The sequence below is a fragment of the Myotis nattereri genome (assembly GCF_964212035.1).
Source record: "Myotis nattereri genome assembly, chromosome: 5".
NCBI lineage: Eukaryota > Metazoa > Chordata > Mammalia > Chiroptera > Vespertilionidae > Myotis > Myotis nattereri.
The window spans coordinates 18361480-18389319 of record NC_138080.1 but is presented as its reverse complement, the minus strand read 5'-3'; the positions used below and the strand labels follow the sequence as shown (position 1 = coordinate 18389319).

Here is a 27840-nt window from a genome sequence, read left to right as displayed (position 1 = left end):
TGGAGAGCAATTCTGATTGCTGCTCATCCCCCGCCGCCAGTCTTCCCAGAGTGGGTGGGGGTTGTAGGTTTTGGGTGACTTTCTCAGGGCATGGCGCTAAGGCCAGATCACACACTCACCTCCCAGGCTCTGGTGAAGATGAAGGCAAATGTCTGGGAGGTTCTGGGCTGACAGCAGCTCCCATCATTGTCAAATGGGCCCTCACCACTCCTGAGTGCCCTCCAAGACACAGTGGGGAGAAGGAAGACTCAGGGGTCCCACATCAGCTTCCTAAGGCGCCTTGTCTCATCTGTCCCCCTTTAATTTGCCGACAGCTCCCCTCCCCAACCCTTCCCCACTTCCCTGGTGCCCTGGGTACGTCCGAAGCCTGACTCCTGCCTGTGCCATGCTCAGGTGAAAGCCCCCGCAGGCCCATATGTTCATCCACCTGCTGTGATCTTGGCTCTCCCCCCACAACCTGAAGGGCCAGGGGTAGCTGGTAGCGGAATCAGATACAGGCTGACAGCACATAGGAACAGCACGGAGCTTTGAAGACACCCACAGGTTGGCTTCTTGGTCAGGGGGAGGTCTAGCTGCACCTGGGTCTATCTCTGGCAGCTGGAACCCCAACCCTGGGAGTCAGCAAGGCCTTGTGGGGATGGGGGAGGTAGGCGGGTGCGGGGTGGGCAGTCATGGGCTTCTAAGATAGGGCTCCCAAGTCACGGCACCCTCTCAAAGGTAGGTTTCTATTCCTAGCACTCCCCCCTCCCCAAGAGAGCCTGCCTGCTCCCCGGTGTACTGGGTCCTGATCACTACCTACCCTCGTCTCAGCACCTTCTGGGCTTCCCCAGTTACTGACCAGACTCCCACCCTGGCAGGCAGAGGACATGCCCCGAGGCAGGGTGTTTACGATCTGGTTCCATGCAGGCACCACATCTACCATGTACCCCAATGGCCTGATTTTATAAATATATCAATGGAGACCATGGAAGATCGGGTTCCTCTACATTTATTGCAACTGCTAAGTGATTAACATTCACAACTTCTTAGATTAAAAACACAAACAAAACTTCCATTTTGTAACATCACAAACGTCTTCTAGGTTTTACCAAGGACCAAAAGCACTAAAATTCTCTATTTGATTTCCAGTGATGGAAACAAGCCCGAGACAGTAAGCACCCGAAGTGGCGCGTTAGCCTTTCCGGATGCCTGTTGTCCTCACGGGAGAGACCCTGGAACTAGAATGACAGAAAAGACGCTGTGACTTTGACAAGGCCACACACCCGCACACACACTCACAAGTTCCCTGCAGAGCATCCTTTGCCGAGAGCAAGATTGCAGAGGGCCAGCACGCACCGGTCCCCGGCCAGCAGCTGGCAGAGGACACTCCACCATACTCCATCCTGGCACCTGCAACGCCTCAATGTTGACTCCACAGGAGAAACGTCACTTAAGTGCTCAGAAGACTTTGCAGGCTCAAGAAGTGGGTGTTTCCTTTAATACTTGTCAAAGCTTCACAGTGTGAGCTCAAAGGGGGATGTCCCCAGGAGGAGGAGTGGCAGGAGGTTGTGGGGACAAGGCTCACATCCTGGGAATTCCTAAAGCATTTCACTTTTGAATAAAAGTGGAGAAAGCCAAGAATGAACACACTAGGACAGAGCGAATATGACATTCAGAGCTATGCTCAAAGAGGAAGAGAAATGTGCTGGGGGATGCACGTCTCACTCAGGCCATGGTACTGTGTGACCAACAGGTACCATGGGTGACCAAGGCCCTGTTCTCAGAGTTCATCTTGTGGCCCAACCCACAGCCAACATGGAAGGCTGATGAAAGGACAGGAAAGAGAGGAGAAGATGAACTTCCACAGGTGTGCTTCTCCCAAAACACACCACCCTTGCAGGCTGGTTCACCTCTGCTGAAGGGCCGCCGGCACTGCCATGGCCATAAAGATGTGCTGGATGCCAAAGCAATAGAAGTGATCAGAAGCAGGCAGAGATCTGGGGGCTATACCTGACATGTAGAGAGAGGGCACCAGGCAGGCGAGATGCCATGGTGAGCGGCAGGACGGACATAGGTAAGACAGAACCAGAGAAGCAGGACTATAACTGGGAGGTCTGTGCTCTGAGAATGCAAGGATTTCTTGGCAGCCAACACAAGGTAACTCACTGCTGTGTTCCTCAAGCATGTACTATCAGAACGACCAAGTTATCTAGATTTTAGCACATATTTAAAACTTCAACACTGCTGTTTTAGGAAGAAGGGTTGAGATGACCACAGCCTGAGAATTTAACATGTAGTTGCAAAGCACAGGGAGAAGCTGGAAGGGGTGGCAATCACACACCTCGAAAGAGCAAACAGCTGTGGAGTCCACCCCGAGAGGACCCTCCCTGTTCTGTAAAAGGGCCCTAACAAAACAATTATTTCCGCTGCCACACGTGCAAAAAATGAAGAGTCTGGAAGAGTTTATCCCCACCGCTTTGGAGGCAACTTCATATGTGGTTTAAAAAGAAAACACAAACTGTAGCTTTCTTTGTGGATTCTAAAGAGAATTAAAAATTTGCGGAAAATTTCATCAGTGAGGTGCCTACTCCCCTCTGAATCCAGCTGTATTATACCGTTGCTAAATTTTGTTAAGTCTCTTGGGATGCATTTAAGAGATGAGACTCCATAAATAACACATTCATGGAATCAAGTATCTCCACTTGTTCAGAGCTTCAGTGCTCCACCGACAGGCTGTGGTGCCAGAGTACAGATTAGATCCCGTTTAAATTCTGGAAACAATAAGAAGACACAATTGGTAATCATTTCAGCATCAAATTTGCTAACAGAACACTTCTGGACAGCAATGTGCCAGGGCAGCACCACCTCCTGTGGGAACCAGGAAAGACTCGGAGAGGACTTGCTGCCCAAAGCAGTTGGAAGAAGAGGAAAGGCAAAAGCAGATTGGAAGTGGTGCATTCTTTTTTCTTTAAGAAAAAGAAAAGCCAGCAGAATCTCTGCACCAGAAACTGCAGAGACATTTGTTTTTCATGTACACACCGAACTGACTTGGGCTCTGGCTCCAGGGTGGATCCGGGGCAGAGGTGGCGTTTTTAGAATAATTGTTGCTTCAAGGCTTATCTTTCTCACCAATGGTTTTCATCTATTTAAGGAGAGAACAATTTTGTTCAAAACTGAGTTGGATATTATGGGTGGGGAGGGAAACTAAAAAGAGAAGAGAAAGATGAGGATATTCATAGGGCTAAGGCCCTTCAGAAGGAAAAGGATTTGAAGACCCTCAGAGAGGGAAAAGGTCCTCTGTGGCCAGCTTCTAGGTCACCCTCACACTGTGGGACACAGGCCGCTCCTGTGGCAGCCTGGGAGTCCCGAACTGAGGCCCCGCAAGCAGGCCACGTGCAGCTGTGCTTGGCCAGTGAGGCACTCACTCCTTCAGCCAAACCTGGAAGGTGAGAGGGGGGACAACATCCGCATCCAAAGACTCCTTTCGTTTCCCTCAAAGATTTTTTGATTTTTTTTTTTTTTTTTTTTTTGTATTTTGAGGTCTGGTTTTGGAGTGTGGGAAACACCAACTTTTGTGGAGGAACTGTCGCTGCATATCAAAATGCCAGCTTAGGCAGGACGTCCAACGTTCCAGCTCATGCACATACCTATTTGTTGGCCCGTTTGTGTCTGTACATCTGCATCATCCTCTGACGGAAGACGTCAAACGTGTCTTCCTTGTGCTCCTGCCCTTCGGCGCCCAACCCCTCCCCTTCGGAGGCCGTACCCCTAAGGAGCAAAACGAAGAGTTAGCTACACCTGCACCCAGACCTGGCCACCAAGAGACTGGAAATGGCTTGAGCAATCAGAATGGACAGAAGTATGTGGCGGCAAAGGAGAGGGAAAGTGCAGATGGGATCCCCACAGGAACAGGGCACTCACCTGTGCAGGTGCTCAGGAGCCTGGATTACAGCAGAAAGCCCGTCCCGTCCCCGTCCCCCCACGGGTGCTAAACTTAGTTATCAATGAAATAAATGCCTGCTGGCCTTAACCAATTAGCAGGTTGCCCCGTGGCAGGGCTGCATATGGGTTTCCAGAAAAGGAAATGTGCTCCTTGGTGTAACTACCTAGAATCACCACTCAGCTTTTATGACAATGTGGCCAAAATGCCAGGGGCCAAGAAGCCATTTAAAAAGTCTGCACAAGCACAGCAAGGAGCAGGGTGAACAATTGCCTATGGAAATGTCTGCTTCTCATCTCATTTGAAGACTCCCTTCGTTAAAAACAAAAAATAAAACAACCTCCCCACCCACACACACACCAAAAAACTGCCAACTTTAAACCATGTTCACCATGAGGGGAACCAAGAATTCGGCTGCAGGTGAAGGACTTAGGACCAGAATTCCAAAGGAAGCCTCTTCTAGGCACAGGCACAACACCTCCCCTCCCTCCCCAGCCCCAAGTGCCTGATGCATACATGCCAACGGGCTCCCTAATGCCCTTCCCACAGGAGCCCAGGCCGTGGCCTTCCTTCCAGCCCATCTTCTGCAGCATCTGGAACCCCAGGTTCTTGTCGGTCAGCTTTTGCTGGGTGAAGTCAAAGTCCTTGGGTTTCTAAGGAAAGAGTAGAGTGCAACATGTGGGTGCAGCAAATGCCCAGAGCGAGAGTCTCCAGCATGGTCCAGCACTGACACCCTGACTCCCCAGACACTCACCATCAAGCCATGGTCACCTTCCCAGTTCTCAACCTAGAAGGGACAGAACAACCTAGACAGTCACTAAGAGTTCAGTGACAGGAAGGGAAGTACACTCTGAGGTATTAAGCAGAGCGTGTGTGTGTGTGTGTGTGTGTGTGTGTGTGTGTGTGTGTGTAAGCATGTGCATGAGATACTGACTGAATCTGGGGGAGCCGGGAGGTGAAGGGGTCTTGACAGGATGATGGACCGAAGTCCATCTGCAGGGCATTAAAGGAGGGATGCAAAGGAGGGAGGAGCTTGATGTTGGCTGGGGCAGGAAGAAGGGACAAACAGCAGTGCAGGAGGGATAGTGCAGGCTGAAGGCCAGGGGAATGATGGCCAGGAGCTGCTAGCCCTGGGGCACCAGCTATCATCAGGAAATGACCTAAGAACAGAGGAGATGGAACCTGCCACTGACATGACAAGGGGTGCCTGTCATGCTCTCCCAGGCCCAGAAAACAACAGCTGGGGTGAATGGATGGTCAGGGCACATACCTGAGTTGCAGGTTCAATCCCTGGTCGGGGCACGTACGGAAGGCAACTGATCAATGTTTCTTTCTCTCTCTCTCTCTCTCTCTCTCTCTCTCTCTCTCTCTCTCTCTCTTTTCTTCTAGTTAAAGCATGTTGGGTGAGGATTAATAAAAATAAAATACAAAAAAAACACATTACAGCCCACTAAATTTGAACCTCTTGAGGACCGAGACATTACTTGTTCATCTCTCCATTCCATTGCACATATCAAGCCTCAACTACCTGCTAAATGGACTACCCTTCTGTGCTTTGGTCAAAGCTAAATAGATTGTTTTAAAAAGCTGCTGAAGAGAAAAGGCATTTGTTGTGCTTTGTACATTTACACCCAGTCTGAAGCATAAGTACAGCTTAATCACAAGCCTCAGTGTCCTTTGAGACTATGACAAATTCACATGAGGACTCAGAGTCACACTCACCTTCTTTTTGGACACAGGACGACCCCGAGGCCTGTCATAGGCGATACGAACTGGTTCGTGAACTGGAAGACAAAAGAAATATATACTAGAGGCCCGATGCATGAAATTCATGCAAAGGGCTCGGCCCACGCAGCCCCTCACAGCCCGGGTTTTATCTGGAAGGTCATCCAGATGGTTGTCCGGAAGGCTGTCTGGACGGTGATTCTGCTGTTCAGTCTAATTAGCATATTAGCTCTTTATTATATATACTAGAGGCCCGATGCACAAAAATTTGTGCACTCGGGGGGGGGGGGAGGAGGGGTCCCTCAGCCCGGCCTGTGCCCTCTCGCAGTCTGGGACACCTCGGGAGATAACGACCTGCTGGCTTAGGCCTGCTCCTGGGTGGCAGAGGGCAGGCCCAATCCCTAGGTGTAGGCCCTTGTCGGGCTCAGAGCAGGGCTGATTGGGGAGTTGGGGCGCCGCCCCCTGTCATGCACAGAGCAGGGGGATCGGGAGGTTGTGATGCCACCCTCAGTCACGCTCAGGGTAGGGCTGATTGGGGGGTTGGGGCACCACCCCCTGTCACACTCAAGGCAGGGTCGATAGGGAGGTTGCGGTGCCACCCGTCACGCACAGAGCAGGGCCAATCAGGGGGTTGGGGCGCTGCCCCCTGTCACGCGCAGAGCAGGGCCCATCAGGGGGGTTGGGGCTCTGTACCCTGTCACGCACAGAGCAGGGCCCATCAGGCGGTTGGGAGCTCCCCCATGTCACGCACAAAGCAGGGCCGATCAGGGGGTTGAGGAGCTCCCCCCGTCACTCACAGAGTAAGGCCGATAGGGGAGTTGGGGCACTGCTCCCTGTCTCACACGCAGAGCAGGGCGGATCAGGGGGTTGGGGCGCCGCCCTCTATCACCCACAGAGCAGGGCCGATCAGGGGGTTGGGGCGCCGCCACTGTCACACTCAGGGCAGGGCCGATGGGGAGGTTATGGCTTTACCCCATCACACACAGAGCAGGGCCCGTGGGGTGGGGGTTGGGGCGCCGCCTTCTATCACCCACAGAGCAGGGCTGATCAGGGGGTTGGGGTGCCTTCCACTGTCACGAACAGAGCAGGGCGGATAGGGAGGTTGTGGCCCCGCCCCCTGTCACACATAGAGCCGCAGGGTGATCAGGGGGTTTGGGCGCTGGCCCCTGTCACACTGATCCTGGTGCCGGGAGGCCTCTCAGCTCCGCTGATCCCGGTGCTGGGAAGCATATTACCCTTTTACTATATAGGATAGAGGCCTGGTGCACGGATTGGGGCTGGCTGGTTTGCCCTGAAGGGTGTCCTGGATCAGGGTGGGGGTCCCCACTGGGGTGCCTGGCCAGCCTGGGTGAGGGGATGAGGGCTGTTTTCAGGCTGGCGAGTGACTGAAGCTCCCAACCGCTCCTTTTTTTCTTTTTTTTTATTCTGGGCCAGCTTTAGCTTTGCGGCTTGGCTCCAGCTCTTAGGCCTCCGCTGCTGAAAGCAGGTTTCTGGCCTTTGTTTACCTTCTGTATTTGAAACAATGTTGCGATCCTGCTGGCTGTTTCTGGGGTTTTGTTTAGCTTCTATATTTGTAACATAGTTGCTTAGAGTTGCAGCTCAGAGGCCTGCAGCGGCAGGCGGGGAACACTGGAGTCCTCCGTCACTGAAGCAAGCAAGCCTCATGTTCACTTTAAGCTGCCTGGCTGCCGGCCGCCATCTTGGCTGGCAGTTAATTTGCATATTGCCCTGATTAGCCAATGGGAAGGGTAGCGGTCGTACGCTAATTACCATGTTTCTCTTTTATTAGATAGGATATATGTCTAAGCAACTGGCCATAGCTATGATGTGCACTGACCACCAGGGGGCAGATGCTCAACGCAGGAGCTGCTGAGCTGCGGTCACTTGGCAGTGGCGGTTCTTGGGTGACACCCAGAACCAGAGAGAAGAGGGCCTGATTCTGGGGTGCTTCACCTCAGAACTGCCCTCTTGCAACCCAGGACCCCTCCAAGGATGTTGGAGAACCAGTTTTGGCCAATCCCCACAGGCCAGGCCAAGGGACCCTGCCAGTGCATGATCGGGGCCGGGGAGAGGCTGCGGAAGGGCTCTAGGGGCTCTAGGGAGTGTGTGGTCCATCTCGCCCCGTCCCGAATGGCTGGATCCCAGCAGCAAGCTAACCTACCAGTCGGAGTGTCTGTCCCCTGGTGGTCAGTGCATGTCATAGCAACTTGTTGAACGGTTGGACGCTTAGCATATTAGGCTTTTATTATATAGGATATGTGCTTTCCCCATATTTCTGAGAAAAAATTAGGGTTCTACAATTTTGGCTAATAGGCCTTCTGCTGACAGAAGGTGGCTACGACATGCACAAGGCCAGTTGCTTGGCTTGGCTCCTCTCAGGAACTGTGTAACTATGGAGCACAGAGGTTGAACACAGGGGCTCAACTGAGGGCTCCTTGCTGTGGAGAACGTCCTTAAAAATAAGATGCCCATGTTTATGATGAAGGACCAAACACGTGGATCATGTTCTATGACTACAGGACTACACTTTGCTTCACAAATGAACTATGTGCAATGCTATGTATGCCTTCCAGTATCATTGTGATTATCCTATTGAAAAGAATTAAAGTCCACACAGAACTTTCCTGGAAAAACAATTGTGCTTCTTATACAAAGCTCCAAATCATATTATTATTGTTATTATTATTTGGTGATGAAGGGGAGATCAGCAGGCCTTGTTTTGTCTCATCAAACACTCAATTCAAGAACTGAGAGATTCCGAAATAGAAAGGACTCCACTTTCCCCCCAGGAAGGACATACTTAAGCATTCGGATATGCTACCACCACCTCAGTAAGAGTTCAGCAGAACAGCTAGCAATCCATTGCAATGCCAAAATTAACAAACACAAACCATGGGACTGTTCTGCTAGTGGGAAGCTATATTAACACTGCTGGGGGTAAATGTCTCAATAACACAGAACACAGGTGACAAATGACGGGGCACTGTTTACCACCACCGCCACCTTACACGCAAGCATCGCAGCATCAGTCCCACACTTGAAGCACAGCCCAGGCTTGGCTGTGTGGACACTTGGATGGGTAGGGCCACGAGGAGCAGCCTGGGCCATGACCAGCACATCAAAAGGCCACAAATAATAAAATTCCACTTACTGAGCCTAGACAAGGCAAGGCCAGAAAACAGTCAGTGGTTGCTGGGGGCTGGGTAGGAGAGGGGACTGCAGACACTTTCTGGGGACAGGCTCCAGCTCAACTATACTGGTGGGTTCATGCCTATACACATTTACCAAAACTCCTCAAACTGTCCACTTAAAAGAGATGCATCTTATTGCTGGCAAATTGTACCTCAAGAAACTTAACACAGGAGAGCAGGAGATGACCTCCACAGAGCACATGGCTCCTGCTAATGGATGCATGAGACCAGCCCCGTCCCATGTCCTCCCACCTCACGGTCACAAAGCAAGTGTCACTACCCCAGGCCTTCCTTGGCTCAGAAGGCTGGGTACCCCTCCTTCCCCCAAGGCCATGGGCAAGAAACGGCTGAGATGACCCAGGCCAGTTCTCCCACAGCCAGGGCTAACCTGCTGGAATCTGAGCAACAGGGGAGGCCCTGGGCAACATGTGGGATGCTAGAAGCCAAAGCCTACTCGGCAGAGTCTCTTTAGAGCGCTGTCATTAGACCAACTGGAAAAGTGAGTTTCACACACACACTGGCAGTGGTATACAAAACTACTAGGACTGTTTTAGGGTAAAAAACACAAAACCAAAGAACCCTATGTTGAGGAGGATTTGGGAGGTAATGTCCAGGTACGCAGGTGGAATCAGAGGTGGAAAGGTAAGAGGGGTCAGCTGGTTAACAGGCAGGCAATGTCTCTACCTGTTCCACAACCAAGTACCACTAAGTCCTCTTCAAGTGCTAAGCAGAAGACTATGCAGGGCTCTGCGCCGATGCTGGCACTCACCTTTGGGCTCTTGGATGAGACACAGCCTCTTGGGAGCCGGAATCATGCCAACCTTCAATGACTTGCTGCTGACCCTCTTCCGGGGAAAGCAGGCCTGTGACAGGGCAGACGTGCCAGCAGGGCCATCCTCAGCTGCCTCGCTTGGAAGACCATCAGTGGGGGGGCTGCCCTCAGAACCCTCAGAAGTGGCAGCCTCTCCTGGAGCCCTGGAGGGCCCTCCAGGAGTGAGGGCCTCCTCCTCCTCTTCCTCGTCTTCCTCCTCCTCCTCTTCCTCTTCCTCCTCCTCCTCCTCCTCCTCCTCCTCCTCCTCCTCCTCCTCCTCAGGCATCACCTCTAGGCTCTCCAGCTCAACCTCCTGGTGAGGAGGCTCATTCGCAAGCTCTCCTTCCCCTTCCACAGACTCTAGGGCGCTCTCGCTGGCATGGAGGTTCAGCGAAGGTGATGTAAAACAAATCGATGGGCACAGTTCAAATACCTTCTTTCGATAGAATTTGAAAGCTGAGCTATTTTGGTCTTGTAGAAACCTGGGAAAAAGATGATACACATTGGTTAACCAGACAGTTCTCTGAACATTCTTATTTGCTGAAACTGTCTGAATGGACCTGATGAAGCTGGGGGTGGGACCAGGGAGTGAATCCCTGACCTCTTTCTACTAGCTATGGCTGGTGGTGCAGCTTTGCAGTGAGACAGAAAGTTCGAGGAGCCAGAATGTGAGGCCTAATTGCTTTTCAGGGGAGGGAGGTGGAGGAACAAGGCATGCAGCGATGACCAGGGAATGTGCTGGAGAGAGCTCTGACACAGCCTGGCTATCCAACCTGGCCTCACTCATCCCGTTCTAGTGACGCCACTAGCCCTCGGGACCACTGAGTGCTCTGTGACTCTAGGGTCCCTCTCACGTTTCCGGGTACAAGAGGGAGGAAGCGTGGCACCCACAGAACTGCCCGTCTTGTCTTCAGCAGAGAATCTGTTTAAACATGGTGGTGATAAAGCCTCTCTGAGCCTTCGAGTTCGAGGACCACCTAGACCTGTAGTCACAGCTGGGGGAGGGGATTGGCTGGTGTGAAAAACCAAAACATGCATGAAGATACAAAACACACTTGGACCAAAGAAAAGACAGCCCTTGTTCTTGGACAGGACAACTCAACCTCATGAAGATGTCAATTCTTCCCTAGTTAACATATTAATGTTGAAAAGTATCTCAATAAAAGCATCATTTGTTCTGGATCTGGACAAGATGATTCTAAAGTCCACACAGAAAAATAAATATGCAAAGACTTCTGGAAGAACTCTGAACTAGATCCACCAGATATTACAAGGTGTGTGATGCCTCCACAGTTAAAACAGCATGGTACTGTGGTTAGGAGGTACAGATTGGTAGCTGCAAATTAGCCACAGGAACGTAAAGTACAGCATAGCACATCTCATCAATAATATTGTCATAAATATAAATGGTGCTAGGTGGGTGCCAGAATTATTGGGGGATCACTTTGTGAAATTATGTAAATGTCTAACTACTAGGCTGTATACCTGAAACTAATAAAATAATATTGAATGTCAACTGTAATTAAAACAAAAAAAGCAGTACTGGTCCATGAATAGATCGACAAACAGACCAAAAGAAGAGCTAGAAACACAGCATCTGATGAAGGGGCCTCTCAAACCTCTCCAAAAAAGAGTTGTTTTTTTTTCAACAAGTGGTGTTGGGACAACTGGGAAGCTTTTAAGAAAAACATTTAAGCCGAAACCGGTTTGGCTCAGTGGATAGAGCGTCGGCCTGCGGACTGAAGGGTCCCAGGTTCGATTCCGGTCAGGGGCATGTGCCTGGGTTGCGGGCATATCCCCAGTGGGAGATGTGCAGGAGGCGGCTGATCGATGTTTCTCTTTCATCGATGTTTCTAACTCTCTATCTCTCTCCCTTCCTCTCTGTAAAAAATCAATAAAATATATTTAAAAAAAAAGAAAAAAAAAAAAAAAAAAAAAAAGAAAAACATTTAAATTGGATCCATGCTGCAACCCCTGCTCCCAAATAACCCCACACAGATCGAGATATAAATGTAGGAACCAAGCCGTACAAGTTAGGTCAGAAAGTACATGCATGCCTATAACCTGAGTGTGGGGAGGTTCTTTCTATGACTCAGAACTAGGGGTAATAAAAGGAAAAAAAACTGAGGAATCTGAATACACTTCTGAAGAACTACCCATAGGCAGAGTGAAAGATAAACATCAAAACAAGAAGGAAATATATACAATTACATCACAGATAAGAGCTCTTAAAAAACCAAGAAAGAAGAAGACCAAAAAATCCAACAGAGGAAAGGGCAAAGATTAGGAAATTCTACCCTCCAAAAGACATTGCTGGAGCCTGCTGGTGTGGCTCAGTGGTTGAGCATCAACCTATGAACCAGGAGGTCACGGTTTGATTCCCGGTCAGGGCATATTCCTGGGTTGCGGGTTCAATTCCCAGTGGGAGGTGTGCAAGAGGCAGATGATCAATGATTCTCTCTCATCATTGATGTTTTTTTTTCTCTCTCTCTCTCTCTCTGAAATCAATAATAATAATTAAAAAAATATATATATATGACATTGCTGGAATGAGAAGTCAAGTCAGACTGGGAGAAAATGTCTGCAAATCACATTTCTAATAAAGAACTTGTATGAAGAATATACAAAAAAAGAAAAAAGTAGCTCTAGCCAGTTTGGCTCAGTGGATAGAGCGTTGGCTATGGACTGAAAGGTCCCAGGTTCGATTCTGGTCAAGGGCACATGCCCAGGTTGTGGCTTGATCCCTAGTGGGAGGGCGTGCAGGAGGCAGCCGATCAATGATGCTCTCTCATCACTGATGTTTCTATCTCTTCCTCTCTCTTTCTCTCTGAAATCAATAAAAAATATATTTCTTAAAAAGTATACACAGTGGCCCTGACCTGTTTGGCTCAGTGGATAGAGCGTCGGCCTGCGGACTGAAGGGTCCCAGGTTCGATTCCGGTCAAGGGCATGTACCTTGGTTGCGGGCACATCCCCAATAGGGGGCGTGCAGGAGGCAGCTGATCGATGTTTCTCTCATCTATGCTTCTCTCTATTCCTCTCCCTTCCTCTCTGTAAAGTATCAATAATAATAACAAAAAGTATACACAGTGAGCCAAGCTGGTGTGGCTCAGTGGTTGAGTGTCAACCTATGAATCAGGAGGCTTGGGTTGTGGGCTTGATCCCCAGTAGGGGGCATGCAGGAGGCAGCTGATCAATGATTCTCTCTCATCATTGATGTTTCCATCTCTCTCCTTCCCTCTCTGAAATCAATTTTAAAAAAACACAACATAATGAACTCTCAAAATTCATTACTAAGAAAATAAACAACCCAGTAAAAAGAAAGGGCCAAAGATCTGAAGAGACACTTACAGAGATATGGAAAGTACATGAGCACACTAGAGGATGCTCAGCATCATCCGTCCTCAGAAATGAAAATCACAGTGGGATACTCCCGCCCCCTCCCATAACTGGGACATTAAAAAGACGGACACTAGCAAGTGCTAGTGAGGACAGGGAGGAACTGGAACTCTCACCCAAGCTGTTGAAAAGGCAAAATGATGGAGTCACTTGGAAAGGAAGTTTGGAAGTTTTCTCAAAAGTTAAATGTGGACCCACCATGGGAGCCAGCCTTTCCCCTCCTCGGTATTTATCTGAGAAATAAAAGCAGGTGTCCACAGAGGTCCTTATACATGAATGCTCACAGCAGCTTTATCTGTAATAATCCCAAAATGAAAACACCTCAAATACTGTCAAACAGGTGGATAGGTGAGTAACATACAGCGGTCCCACTTCTCTCAGCTTACCTATTATAATTTTTACTAGAGGCCCAGTGCACGAATTTCATGCATGGGTAGGGTCCCTCGGCCTGGCCGGCTATTCTGGCTACCAGCCGGGGCCTTCCTTTGTTCTGCACTGCCCCCTGGTGGTCAGCACACATCATAGTGATCGATCAAACTCCCGGTCTCCTGGTCAAACTCCTGAGGGGACACTTTGCTATTAGCCTTTTATATATATAAATTTTACAACACTGCAAATGCTGTACTTACTTTAAAAGTTAAAAAAAACCCAAACAACTGCCCTGGCTGATGGTTCAGTTTGTTGGAATGTCATCCTGTACACTAAAAGGTTGTGGGTTTGATTCCAGGTCATGGCACATACATAGGTTGTGGGTTTGAATACTGGTCAGGATGCATACAGGAGGCAATTAATCAATGTTTTTCTCTCTCACTCTCTTTAAAAAAATCAATAAAAAGCATATTCTCCAGTAAGAATTAAAAAAAAATAATTTAGCCTGGTTGGTGTGGCTAAGTGGTTAAATGTCGACCTATGAATCAGGAGGTCACAGTTTGATTCCTGGTTAGGGCACATGCCCAGGTTGTAGGCTTGATCCCCAGTGGGAGGCATGCAAGAAGCAGCCGATCAATGATTCTCTCTCATCATTGATGTTTCTATCTCTCTCCCTCCTCCATCCTCTCTTAAGTCAATAGAATATATTTTTAAAAATTTAAATTAAAAAAAGGAAAAAAAAGGCTCTAAAACTGAATATCCACAGAAACAAGTGAATCTGACTGTCAAATTGATGACAAAGTCACACGTACAAAATGAATCAACTCGAGCAAACTACTGAGCACATCAGAGATATAAATCTTTCAAGGAAAAAAACCCCACAAAGGCATTTTGGCCTTGCCCAGTGCAGTAAGTTTCAAACTATTTTATGAGCATTGGGGGACAGTACGCATTACCCCACCAGATGTTGCTGTAGGATCCAGGACTCTGTGTGGGTAAGGAGAGGACAGCATGTTCTGAGAAACATTGCTCAAAAAGGCTGCGTAGAGGGTGAGGAATAACCCCAAGACCAGTTGGTACCGAGTGCCCAGGATGATGCAGTTTTCTTGCAAACTTTAATTTTAATGGGGGATGGGGCGGAAGGACTGATGAAAGCCCTGGCTGCTGTGACTCAGTGGTTTGAGTGTTGGCCTGTGCACTGAAGGGTCATGGGTTTGAATCCTGGTCAAGGGCACATACCTGGATTGCAGGTTCAATCCCTGGCCCTGGTTGGGGTGTATACGAAAGGCAACCAATTGATGTCTCTCTCTAATTGATGTTCCTCTCTCCCCACCTCCTTCCTTCACACTCTCTAAAAAACAATGAAAAAAATATCCTCACACGAGAATTAACAAAACAAGGGCTGATGAAACACTCCCAGCTTCCCTGTACTGAGATGTCCCCCTCACTGGCCTTGCCAGGGCAAGATCCTAAATGCCACAGGCAGCCTCACTCTGAAGCCTGCAGGTGACAGTTCCTGAGGTCATCATGGCTGTAAAAGGCAGATCCAGGCAGAGCATTTGCAAAGCCATCAGTGCTCCAGGCAACTGGTCTGGGTCTCCCAAGAAGCAGAATGTACCCTCAGTGCAGTGCCCAGTCAAGGTCCAAAACAAGCTGGAAGAGCATGCTCGGTCACCTCTGGGTCCAAGAAATGCACTAGTTAATGTGAAGTTTTAAACTGCATTCTTTATTAGACTAAGGCACAACTCTGCAGCACATTGGAGCAGGGCAGCGCCCCGGCAGACTGTAGGGTACAATGTACACAGCAGGAAACCTACCTGCTCCCTATACACTCCCCACTAGCTCTGAGGGGAGCCCAAAGGGTTATGGTTCAGTAACAGGAACCCTGAAGGAGAGAATCTGTATCCCAGAGGCAGAGCTACTCCCTGACTGTGTGTGCTGAGTCTGAGAAAAGGGGAGGATAATGGTGCACCTCCAAGCCCGAGGGTGCCAGGCTGTCGCTGCATGGAAGTGCTTGTTGCCCACACTTAGACCAGGGACCACTATCACTCCATGAGCAGCAAATTCTCATCAGCCCACAGCAGCCAGTATGACCAGGGGGCAGTGCCCTCCTCCTCCTCAGGCCCTTGGGTGAGGATGCACCCTCCCTCACTCCACCATTGTTCTGACCCTGCTCAGGTCCTGGGGACACTGCCCCTCTGCCCAGGGAGCTCTCTCTCTTGCCCTGGAAAACTCCTATTTGGCCTTCGAATCCAGCTTAAATGTCCCTCTGGGGAGCTTTTTCCCATCCCTCAATATCCCAGAACAGATGCTCCTCCCTCCCAGCCCTGAGCTCAGCAGAAGTCATAATTTATCCCGCGTGACCCCTGAGGCGTTTGTCAGGCTACCTTTTGGGCTCTCAGGAGATTTGTGGGGTGAATACACTCAAACCAGAAGGGTGTGGTGGGTACATACCATAGGTCAGGGTTGTCCGTGCTGTTTTCTATGCTGAATTGTTCAATCTCTGGTCCCACCTGAGCAACAAATTTGGCCAGTTTCTCTGCAGTCTCCATAGTCTTCAAGTCAACTACAAAACAAAGTAACTGTCACGCGTAGGAGCTGCCACTTCCCGTGTAGACATCATGGGGCTGTGGAGACTAATTACAAAGACAGTCCCTCATGTCCCCTCCTGCATGTTTGCCTTTTGCCCTGGGACTCTGCAGCTCTGTCCAGCAGAGGGGGACCCTCCTCTCCCTTGAACCGGGACTGGTCCCAAGACTCCTGCTAGCCAACAGGTATGACAGAAGTCCTGGGGCTCGGGTGCCTCGAGCACCTCCACTGCCTCTCCCAGAGGCCTGACACCAACCTCAGGTGAACCACCCCAGCAGGCTGCTGGGGGATGACAGGCACATCCCAGTCACCCAGATCACCTCACCAGCCTCAGACAACCAGCCGCTGCCTACAAACACATGTGAAGGCCCGGTTAGGCTTATGGTAGCTCCTGTGTGAAGCCACAGTTTGGAGCTGCTTGTTCTGTAGCAGCACTTGGGTAGATTCCACCCCCACCCCTCCTCCCGCACGTTTCCATCTAGTGCTGAGTGAGAAGTATTGGTCAGGGGCAGGCCTGTTGCAGAAGCAGAAGGTAACAGCTAGAAGACACAGAAGGGGTACGTTGGTAACTTCAGAAGAAACTGCAGGTCAGCTAATGCTGAGGAGAGAACATAGAGTCCTAGGGAGAAGAGGCAGAATAAGAACAGCGCAGCCCTAAGGAACGTAAACGGGGCAAGAACAAAGAGAAATGGATCAAGGAGTTCAAAGCCCCAGGCACAGGCACACAGCATAACCTGATGGTCAGCAGTAGGGAAGCAGTCACTGGGCAGTAACCCTCAAGACAGGAAGAGTGCAACAGAGCTCTCAGGCTGCCCTCTTGAGGAAGCAAAAGGAGGGAAAGCACCATCTCATACACCCACCCTCGCCAGGTCACCATTGCTACTGCCCACGGCCCACTGCCCAGACCACTGAGGCCATCCCAACTCTGCAGAGACCCCTGGAGACTGGCTATTTAGGACTGGGGCTCAGAGGGAGACACGAGTGAGCACCCACCGTCAGCAGACAAGCAGGGAGAGGAGCTCTGAGGGGCTTCGGATGCGTCCGCTCCTGCTGGCTTGGGGGATGGGCCTGCAGCTTCTGAGCTCGGGCCCTGAGGAGAGGGCCCGGCTGAGTCTGGTAGGCAGTCCTTGGCAGCATCATTTCCATCTGGCTGGGGCGGCTTTCCCTGCAAGGAGCCTGGAGCTTGCCGGATGTGGTGTTTCAGCCTGGTGCCCGAGGAGAGGAGGGTCTGGGTCCCGGTGGTTGCTCTCCTCACCTTCCAACCCTGGAGTCCTGGAGCTCGGAGCAGCCCCCGCCGTCGCCCTGGGAGGAGCCTCTTCTTGAGGCTCTGGACTGCCCGGGCGTACAGCATGGCCCGGACTGCACACTCTGCAGCCATTGGCTTCTGACCCACTCCTGGCGAGGTCTGGCTTATCCGCTGTGCTTCTGCCAGTTTCAGCTTGTAATAGTTATACTCCAGACTACTGTCATCAGACAAAAACCTATATAACGAAACAGGCACAGCAGGACATTGCTAAAACACCAGCATGCTCACATCATTGCTGCAAATACACTCTGCAACTCTTTTCTACATGATGGCTTCTCTACTGTCGAAGGTTCCAGTCGGCTCCACCAAGGATCCAGAGCTGGTCCCAGGTCACCCATTTTGCCCAGTGACTGCAGGGCAACCAGGAGCTTTGAGCGGTGGTAGAATCCTCCTCCATTTCTGTCATCAGCAGCCATGAAGGACCTCATAGCTCCTGGAGGCTTAGCTACACAAACCAGTTACCCTGGAGCCATGGAAGCATTTTGCTGCCAGCACACGACAGGCATTGCTCCTGGACTCCATTTTCGGAAGGTGACACTCTTGAAATGGTGGGCGCTCAGCGACCTTTTAACTGTATCATTTACTCAAATAAGAAAGTATTGTATTTATGATGAACATTTTAATTTTAAAAAGTTCTATTCATGTGAAGAGGCAATAAGGCAAAAGGAAGACAGTTTAACAAATAGTAGCAATAAATCACCAATAGCTGCTGTGACATATCCCTCATCTTACACTCATTCTTTGCACGTATATCGCAGCTCATCCTTAAGCCAGCACAGCAGGGATGCAGACTTCCAAGACTGAATGAGAGAGGGCCACAGGGCAGGTCTGCAGCAGGGCTGGTGCTTGAACCCTGGTGAACCTGATTCACCCTAATATTCTTCTCAGTGGTCAACGTCACTGCTCAAAATAAACACCTTACCCTTCGCTCTGGGCACCTTCAGAGCGACATAAATGTTGCTGTGTGCTCTACGGCAGGGATTCGGAGGGCTGATATTTAAAGACCTACCAGTAAGCAGGGTCCTCCTTGAGAAGAGCTCTCTCTTTAGGAGACAGGCTGCCTCCAACGACACGTGTGACCAGCTGGTTGATGATGTCCACCACCTTGTGATCTGCTCGCTGGGGGACAGCTAGGACACACAAAAGGGCTTTTCTGAGAAACACTGGACCACATGGTGACTGGGAACACCAGGACAGAGTCAGGGGCTTAGGATGGAGCCTAAGCAGGCACTAGAAACTGAAATTCCCACTCATGAGAGACCAGCTTTGAAAAGAGGAAAGCAGAGTGTTATTCTAGAAACCAATATATACAATATCCTCCCAAAAGCTGTAACAGCGTAACCACCAGGGCAGAAACAGTGACAGGCTTACAATAACACTACAGAGTAACGTATGTATATGTTCTACAGAAGGAAATGGTATGCAGCACTCCATACCACTTCTTGTGTATCGTTTAACTTGAATGTTCACAATATTAAGGGAAAATATAAAGAGATAACATGTATTTCGGTATAAAATATATAAAACATTTGTTTAAATTATGATTCCCAATAGTAAGGAGGGAAGAAAAGACACATAAATATGGAGACATAGAAAAAGAAAATATCCCAGGAAGTTAACAGATGTTATCTATGGGTGGTAGATTTATCAGGATTTCATTTTCTTTGTGCTTTATCTACAAAATATAAACATACATGTGTTCTGTAACCAGAAAACATACATATATAAATTTACAAAGAAAAATTTCCCAATTAAAAAAGTCAATGGCCCTAAAGTAGGTGTTCACAGAAATATTTGCTGATGTATGAAAACATCTTTAAAGTGTGAATTTCTTCCAATATGACTATAATTTACGACGTCACCAGTAACACAGGAGAACATGTGTCCTCAAATAATAAGATTGTGTAGTTTTCTGATATTTGCTAGTTTTAATAGGACAGAATGGACTACTTGTTCACTCATTCAATAAAAGCCACCCCTGAACTGGAGGTTTTCGTTTGTTTTGTGGAGTGACTGCATTGTCCTGTTCTTGCCTATGTCTGAGTTATAACTTTGAGTTTATTTTAAACATCAGTGGGAGCTCCTACACAGAATAAATCAATCTTGCAACTGTATGTTTTTGTAAGAATTTCCTTTTTGAATTGTTTTCCTTTCTTTTTGTTACTGGCTTTCATTTTATAGAACTGCTAACTGTACATGATTTTACAGAAAATTAAGAGTTCTAAATCAGCAGCTTTCAGAAACAAATGCCAATAAGTTGGTCACTGCAACCATCTCTAGAGAAAATGACCATAGCAAGGGCCAGAAAGTGGGTCCCAGCAATCCTTCTCCTGAGACTATATCCTTTTAAGGGAGGATTTAAAAATAAGAATTAAAATAGAAATAATGAACCAATTAACCAAAGATGTCATCCCAGTGTTTCTAACATACTGTAATGAAAACAGCGGTGGGGCAGTGCTGGTGCGTCCACCAGCTGTCCAGATAGCCAAGGCTTACAGATGCCAATTACAAGGGGATGAGCTCTGCTAAGCCTCAGAAGCCTGTAGTAAAAGGCAACATGAGTCCAACATCAAGGGAAAGGTGAGATAATTTATGTTAATATCATGATGCAGTGAGAGCTGTAAGAACACAGGAAGGGCTTTTGACAATCTTGTCAAAGAGTAGGTGGTAGTACAGTGGGGCCTTGACTTACGAGTGTCTTGACTAACGAGTTTTTCGAGATACGAGCCATCTCTCGGCCGATTTTTTGCTTTGAGTTGCGAGCTAAAATTCGGGTTACGAGCCAGCTTCAGATACCCCACTGCTAGTTGGTACAGCAAACGTCACAGTGAACGCCCCAACATCAGCCCAGCATCAAGTGTCTCACTCGTTAACTTTATGATTTGACATACGAGTAATTTGAGTTACGAGCTCCGTCACGGAACGAACTAAACTCGTAAGTCAAGGCCCCACTGTATTTTCAATACAGCAGGACTATACCGGCAGACCCACCTGCCTACCAGCACCACGAGGGAACAGTGGTGAGCAACTTCAAGTTACGGGTGACTTTTTCCTCCAGTATTATTGTTACACTGAATTTCTGTTCCATCACTTGGGGGCTGTACTGAGGAAGGGGGCCTGTTTCAGCCCTGAGCCTGCTTCTGGGAGTAGGTGTAGCCAAGCATCTGTGGTGGGACCTACCAGTGCCAGTGCCGTGGGTGCTCCACAAGTCTATAGAGGAATGAAGAGATTCAGGAACAAATGGGTTGGGGCAATGGAAGTGGAAAACCAAGTCAGGAGGAAAGAGGACATGACCACTACCTACGTGCCTGAGCCCTCGGAGGTTTAGGCTTAGAGCAGTCATCCTGAGAGCTAAGGAGTAGGGACACCAAACAACGAGTCATGTCTATTACCTCCTTATTGCCCCCGCCCCGCCCCCAGTAAACCAGCCGTTAACTGCAGATCATCAGGTGTACCTAAGCGATCTGTCAACCTTTAGCCAGTCTAGAAAAGTGAGTGGGTGACTCTGTCACCCAGATCAACCAGGTTGTCCATCCCTCAATTCAGCTCAAATACAGCCTCCTTTTGGCTTCCCTAACTCCCCAGGCTGGGACCTCTCCTACATCCCCTTTAATCCCAGCATTGGAGGGGCTGATTTTGGTGATTTCAGGAGTCTGGGGTCTTCTCAGAGACAGTGCCTAGCATTTCCTTCTCCTTCTAGGAATACCTGAGGGGGGGGGTGGTGGTGGTGGTGCTGTTTGAACTGAGCTTTTTAACCTTGGCTGCAGGATAGTAGAAACCTCCAGAACACGCAGGCAAAATTGTTAAAAATATATGTTGGTGGTGCGTTTTGTTAAACTTCACCCGAGGATATATTCTTAAAAATATTTTTATTGATTTCAGAAAGGGAGAGGGAGAAATAGAAACATCAATGATGAAAGAAATCATTGATCAGCTGCCTCCTGCAAGCTGCCCCCTGGGATTGAGCCCGAAACCCAGGCACGTGCCCTGACTGAGAATTGAACCGTGACCTCCTGCTTCATAGGTCGACACTCAACCACTGAGCCATGCTGGCTGGTCGGAGGATATTTTTTCCATTGCTTTTCTTTTCTTTTTCTTTTTGTTAATCCTCACCAGAGGATAATTTTCCATTTATTTTTTTTTAAAAGGGAGAGTGGAAGAGAGAGGGAAAGACAGAAAGAAACATCAATGTGAGAGAAACACATCAATTAGTTGCCTCCTGCAAGAGCCTGACCAGGGCACGGGCTGGGGAGGAGCCTACAACCCAAGTACGTGCCCTTGACCGGAACTGAACCCGGGACCCTTTGGTCAGCAGGCTGATGCTCTATCCACTGAGCCAAACTGGCTAGGGCTCCATTGCTTTTCAGAGAGTGTGAAAAGGAGGAAATGTGTCTTGGGGGGAGAGAAACATTGATGTGAGAGATACATTGACTGGTTGCCTTCTGCACTTGCCGACTGGGAGTGGGGGGCAAACCCAAAAAAACCCAGGTACCTGTCCTTGCCCAGGAATCGAACCTGTGACCCTTTGCTGCACGGGCTGACACTATAACCACTGAGCACACTGGCAAGGGCTATATGTGCATTTTTCATGGTAAGGGCTGTGGCTTTCCATCAGATTCCCAAAGGAGTGTCTAAAGACTCCTGTATAAGTTGAAGATTCCTCATACATGCTCATGTAACGAATGCAGACAGACATGTATACTAGCCAATGCAAGTTTTCTGCTAAAATTCTGATTTGTTTTCAGTTGGCTAAAGAACTTCTTGTAAAATCTCAAAGAGTATAAGAGATATTACCAAAAAAACCCAAAAAACAAAAAACAAAAGACCCCACCATGAGCCGTGCCTGGTGTGGCTCAGTGGTTGGAGCACTGGCCCGCGCACCAAAGGGTCGCAGGTTTCATTTCCAGTCAAGGGCACATGCCTGGCAAGTTCATCCCCAGCGGTGTGTGCAGAAGGCAATCAATTGATGTGTCTCTCCCTCTCCCCAACTCTTCCACTCTCTAAAAATCAATGGAAAAAATATCCTTGGGTGAGGATTACAAAAAAACCACCCCCCCCAACAAAACCTATACAAAAAACACACGCAAAAACAACACCACCACCCATGAAAAAGAAACAAACCACAACAAATAGAAACATTTGCTGCTTTCCTTACCATCACTTAAACCACTCAGAGCTCTGGCCTGAATTTCAGGTTTGGTAGGAGGAACCATTTTCTCATCTTGAGTTGGCGCAGGCTCGGCTTTCTTGACCTGGAGTGGACACCCACTGCTGACCAGCCAGGCCTTCAGATGGTCTATGTACTCTCTCCCAAACAGAGTGGAGTCTTCAAAGTTGGGAAATGCGGCAGGAGAGGGAGCTATATCTTGGAGGCCGACAGCTTCTAAGATTTTCTCTTGCCGGAAAGAAGAGGCCAAGGAGAACGTCTGTCCCAAAAGGGCTAAAGACTTCCGGCAGAGAGAATTGGTGGTCTCTAGGGCAACGGCCAAGTCCAGGGGGTTACTAAGGGTCTTCATTTTGACACTCAGCTCGTAGGCATTGCAGGCCATGAGCAGGGGCGTGACACTCTTTAGAAGCCGGTCTTGAAGCCTCATTATGTACTTGTCAAAGGGCTTTATGATTTCAAAAAAGCAATTTTTGGTCTTCACAGCACCTTTGTCTAAAAGCATGTTTAAAAACTCATTATCAACTCTGGGTGTTTTCAAAGCAGAGTGCTTTAAAAATTTGATAGTAAAAAAGCAAAAATCTCTGTGCTCTGGTTTTAAGGAGCATTTAAATGAGGCAAGCATTTTAGCACAGGTTTCAGTTTCAAGTTCAAAGAGAGTCTGGAAAAGCTGGGAAAATTTAACATCATCTTTTATGGTGTGAAATCCTGCCCATTTGATTATTTCTATCCCAAATCTTGAAAAAACATCAGACTTATCTATGAGGTCAAAACTCATCTTTCTTCTTGGGAGACGAATGTCCTTTAGATTGAGCCCCAGAGGGATCTTCTGAGGGGGGAATTGGATATCTTCTGTCCCTGGGTTTGCACTTAGGGTCACATCAGAACTTGGGGTGGTTTTCTGGATTTGGTTAGTGCCCTGAGTTTTGGGAGTAATACGGTTTATAGTGGGTACTTTTTTTGTGCTCACGTTCCTCAGTGTGACAAGTTTCCCAACCCCCCCTTTAGGTGCAAGCAGGCCCTGAGACTCCCCCTTTCCTAGGAGGGCACCCTCCTGATCAACGATGTTTAGACCTCGGCCTCTGCCCTGGACTTGGCCACTGGCCCTGAGCACAGAGTCTGCCTCCCCTGGACGGTCCACGTCATAATCCCGACTCTCTTTCTCCAAACACTCTTTCTCAATCAGCCTGGAGGACCCAAAGTCTCCCAGTAGTGCAGAAGGACCAAAATTATACTCCTGTGACCAAGACGATTCTTGAGAAACTGGGTGGCCAAGGTCTTGTTCCCAAGAGCCACGGAGTGTAAATTTCCAGTCTGGAGAACGGAAATGTCCCAATTTCCGGTGGCCAAAGACCTGATCTCGGGAATCAGGGTGGGCAAATTCCAGATCCCGGCCACATTCTTTGCGAAAGTAGTTGTCTTCATTTACAGAAGGGTTGTTTGACCTGAAGGAAGGTCCTGGAAATACATCACCTCTCAGGCCTTCTCTCCCAGCATCTCGAGAATGAGCCACAGATCCGCCCAGAGTGTATCTGCTGTCACTGTGAATGTCATCATACATATCTGCTCTGACTCTTGGCAGTGTCCTTATAAGATCTGAAATAAACAATCCAAAAGGAAACACAAAGGTACTTTAGACCAGAAGGTACAAATGGACAGTCCATAGACTACCAACCAGCTGGAGTGCTTTATCTGCCTGAGTGCATTTTAAAAAATATATATATTTGATTTATTTTTTACAGAGAGGAAGGGAGAGGGATAGAGAGTTAGAAACATCCATGAGAGAGAAACATCGATCAGCTGCCTCCTGCACACCCCCTACTGGGGATGTACCCGCAACCAAGGTACATGCCCCTGACCAGAATCAAACCTGAGACCCCTCAGTCCGCAGGCCGATGCTCTATCTACTGAGCCAAACCAGTCAGGGCTGCCTGAGTGCATTTTAAAAATTCCTATTTGTTGCCATTATTTAAAATGTGTGTGGTTTTCCTTAAACCTGGAATTACTACTTTTTATTCAAAAAGAGACCTACAAGCACTGGGCCTGCATCTATCTTGATGATACTGCATCAAGGCTGAGTAGCAGTGCCCCTTAATCACTCAGATCTCCTGCCCTTGCTCAGCAGGCATCTGGTTTACAAGCCCTTTTTTATACTCAGGAAGGGTGTCTGGCCCTCAACTAACCTGGATTTTTAAAAAATATATTTTTATTGATTTCGGAGAGGAAGGAAGAGGGAGAGAGAAATAGAAACATCAATGATGAGAGAGAATCATTGATTGGTTGCCTCCTGCACACCCCCTACTGGGGATGGAGCCTGCAACCCAGACACGTGCCCTTGACCAGTCCACAGGCTGACACTATCCACTGAGCCAAACCAGCTAGGGCAATCTGGATTTTCTTTTTTTTTTCATTGTAACTGGGACACTTGTGTATTTCTACCTCTATCATGAAGCACACAGTTTTTTTTAGAGGTTGCCACCCTCCTTGCCTTCTAAGTAGGAACTCTCGGCCCATACTGCCACCGAGGCAAAAGCCACGTCTGACACTACCCACTATAGCAGACTGGGCCACAAGCTGAGCATATGACCCAAAGCTGGCTGATATACTCCCTCTGAAAGGTCCACTGGGCCAATGAATCCTCTGAAAAAAACAGAGACTAAAGCAGATAAGAGAAAAGGCAGAAGCTAAACAAGCCATCAAGAGAGGCCACAATGGGAACTGAATAATATGTGATTTTGTTCTCCCCTCTGTGTAGAAATGAGGAAAATAGGAACCTATATTTGCATTTGTTTATTCATGTACAAAGAAACTCTCTAAGAAGGTAGGGACATAAGCAAACTATGAGCCTCAGGGAGACTTTGTACAGAGTGCCTTTCTAACTTTTAAAAAAAATATATGTTTATAGATTTCAGAGAGAAAGGGAGAGGGAGAGAAAGAAACATCAATAATGAGAGAGAATCATTGATTGGCTGCCTCCTGCACACCCTACACCAGGAATCGAGACTGCAACCTGGGCATGTGCCCTGACCGGGAATTGAACCGTGACCTCCTGGTTCATAGGTCAACGCTCAACCACTAAGCCACGCTGGCCAGGCTCTTTCTAACTTTTAAATCAGAATCTATTACCTGATAGTCAAAAGTCAAATGAAAAGAAAAGGGAGAGAGAGATGCCATGAGGTAGTAATGGGCTGAAACCAAAGGAAGCCACATCTTTATAGAAATCCAAGTTTATCTGGTCAGCAGTACTTACCGAGCACCTACTGTGTGTGGGCACTGCTTTAGGCACTGAAGTTAACAATATACCGGGAGGCCTGGCATGAGGGACCACACTGTGGGGGAGCCTTCTAGGCAGAGGGAGTGTAGAGACAAATCCCTGATGTATGACCAACAGGGAATGAATATACCAGAGGGAACGAAGGGCAAAGTGGTAAGAAGGAAGCTCCCAAACTCTGTTGCATATTGGAGTCCCTTTGGGACCCCCAGGCATTCTGATTTAATTAACTAACTAGCTTGGGGGTGTGACCTGGACATCAGGGTTTTTAAAAAGTCACCAGATGATTCTAACATGCAGCAAATTTAGGGAAATAAAGATGGAAGGAAGGTACTAGATCAAGCCTGGCCCTCAAAGGGATGCTGGAATAGTCTGAGTAAGATGGAAAGCCACAGACGGGCTCAGAGCAAAGGAATGATCTCACGGGCTACTGTGAAGGCAATAGACCAAAAGGGAAGAAAGTGAATGTCGATGTTCCAGCAAGGAGTCCACTGGGATGATCTAGGTATTAATGACTACTGATGATGTGGTGAGGGAGGTAGCATTAGAGGTAGAGTGGTGGCTGGTTTCTGTACAACAGGATTTTCTGATGCCTTGTAAACCAAGGCATTGAAAAAGTGCAGAGAAGAACAGGGACAGAGAAAGTCCAACTGATGAACCATGCAGCTCTGTGACAAAGAGATGGTTCCAGAACCATCTAGCAACCTGCTTGGTTACTAGTTCACCCCTCCCCAAACTTTCTTTTTTTAATTTATTTTTTAAATATACTTTTATTGATTTCAGAATGGAAGGGAGAGGGAGAGAGGGAGAGAGGGAGAGAGACAGAGATAGAGAGAGATAGAGAGAGAGAGAGAGAGAGAGAGAAAGAGAGAGAGAAAGAAAGAAAGAAAGAAAGAAAGAAAGAAAGAAAGAAAGAAAGAAATATCCATGATGAGAGAGAATCATGGGTTGGCTGCCTCCTGCACACCCCCTACTGGGGATCAAGCCTGCAACCTGGGCATGTGCCCTTGACCGGGAATTGAACTCAGGACCCTTCAGTCCACAGGCTGATGCTCTATCCACTGAGCTAAACCAGCTAGGGCTCCCCAAACTTTCTTGAGGTAACAATGTACGTATTGGTGTTTGAGTCTTTAGATAAAGATACCAAGATTTATGTCTCTGTATATAGTGTGTCCCCCAAAAATATGACAAAATCAGCTGATAGCTCAATTTCAAAAATGAAATGTATTTTAATACACACTGACTTTATAATTATACAAAGTGTGTGTATATATTTTTGGGGGCACCCTATATACATATACATGTATATATAAGTACATATAGGTATATGTCTCTGTGTGTATATATATAAACACATAAGTATTCTGGATTACATATTGCTAAAAAAAAATTGAAGGATGCATAGACTACTGCAAATATAGTTAAGAAAGGAGCTAAAAAGACTTTTACATGTTACTCTTAACCATTTCTCAAGTCTTCCAATCTTTTATAACAGCTATGTTTCTGTGCACTATTCATATAATTTTTGAAAACTCCATCAATTGGTTTCTCCAGGTCCAAAGCATGTAACAACAGTTATCCCTACTGCAAGCACTTAAGACTCACTCAACCAATGCTAGCCCTCCTCCGTGCCAAGGCTGGCTCAGGGGCTGGTGCAGCAGCAAACAGCACAGGCCCAGCGATGAGGCCTGGAGGAGGCCAGCCCATAACAGAGGAGTGAGCACACAGTGTATTTGGGGCCGGGAACGGCAACCAAATCAACCTCAAGTCCTGCTGGGGCTTCCTGAAGAAGGCATGCCGGAGGGAATCAACCAGGCAGAGCTGGGATGAGGAGGGATTCAAAGCACAGAGAGGTGGCACAGTATCACTGAAACACAAAGCCCAAGGCAAAGAGTAAGGGTTGGGAACCTTGTGCGTGGTAGTGAGGGACCTCCATGGCATCCTGTCATCGTGTGGGCACCGTTTTTGATTCTGCTGGCATGGTGTTTCAAAATTTTCCAAAGGGAAACATTTTCAGGCAGGGCCTATGCTCAGCAGCTCCACAACCCCTTACACCACCCTTCAGTCTTGCACACATCACTGTTACCTCCCTGCTC

General features: G+C 48.2%; 1 protein-coding gene across 8 annotated transcripts in view; it reads right to left on the bottom strand.

The window, feature by feature from the left end:
• Positions 1–972: 972 nt before the first annotated feature.
• SUGP2 (SURP and G-patch domain containing 2) overlaps positions 973–27840 on the bottom strand; it is a 28767-nt gene continuing 1899 nt past the window's right edge. For 2 of the 8 annotated variants that reach the window (XM_081092073.1, XM_081092076.1), the window contains exons 3-12: positions 22465–24069; positions 18319–18439; positions 16997–17484; positions 15869–15980; positions 9605–10128; positions 5642–5703; positions 4674–4706; positions 4436–4572; positions 3627–3747; positions 973–1217 (exon numbers count right to left, since the gene is read on the bottom strand). In XM_081092073.1, the coding sequence (XP_080948199.1) occupies positions 3627–3747; positions 4436–4572; positions 4674–4706; positions 5642–5703; positions 9605–10128; positions 15869–15980; positions 16997–17484; positions 18319–18439; positions 22465–24069 (3203 nt within the window). In that variant the 3' untranslated portion in view covers positions 973–1217. Of the gene's footprint in view, positions 3748–4435; positions 4573–4673; positions 4707–5641; positions 5704–9604; positions 10129–15868; positions 15981–16996; positions 17485–18318; positions 18440–20489; positions 20520–22464; positions 24070–27840 lie in introns of all 8 variants that reach the window. The other 6 variants (XM_081092075.1, XM_081092078.1, XM_081092074.1 and 3 more) reach the window with 4 other exon arrangements.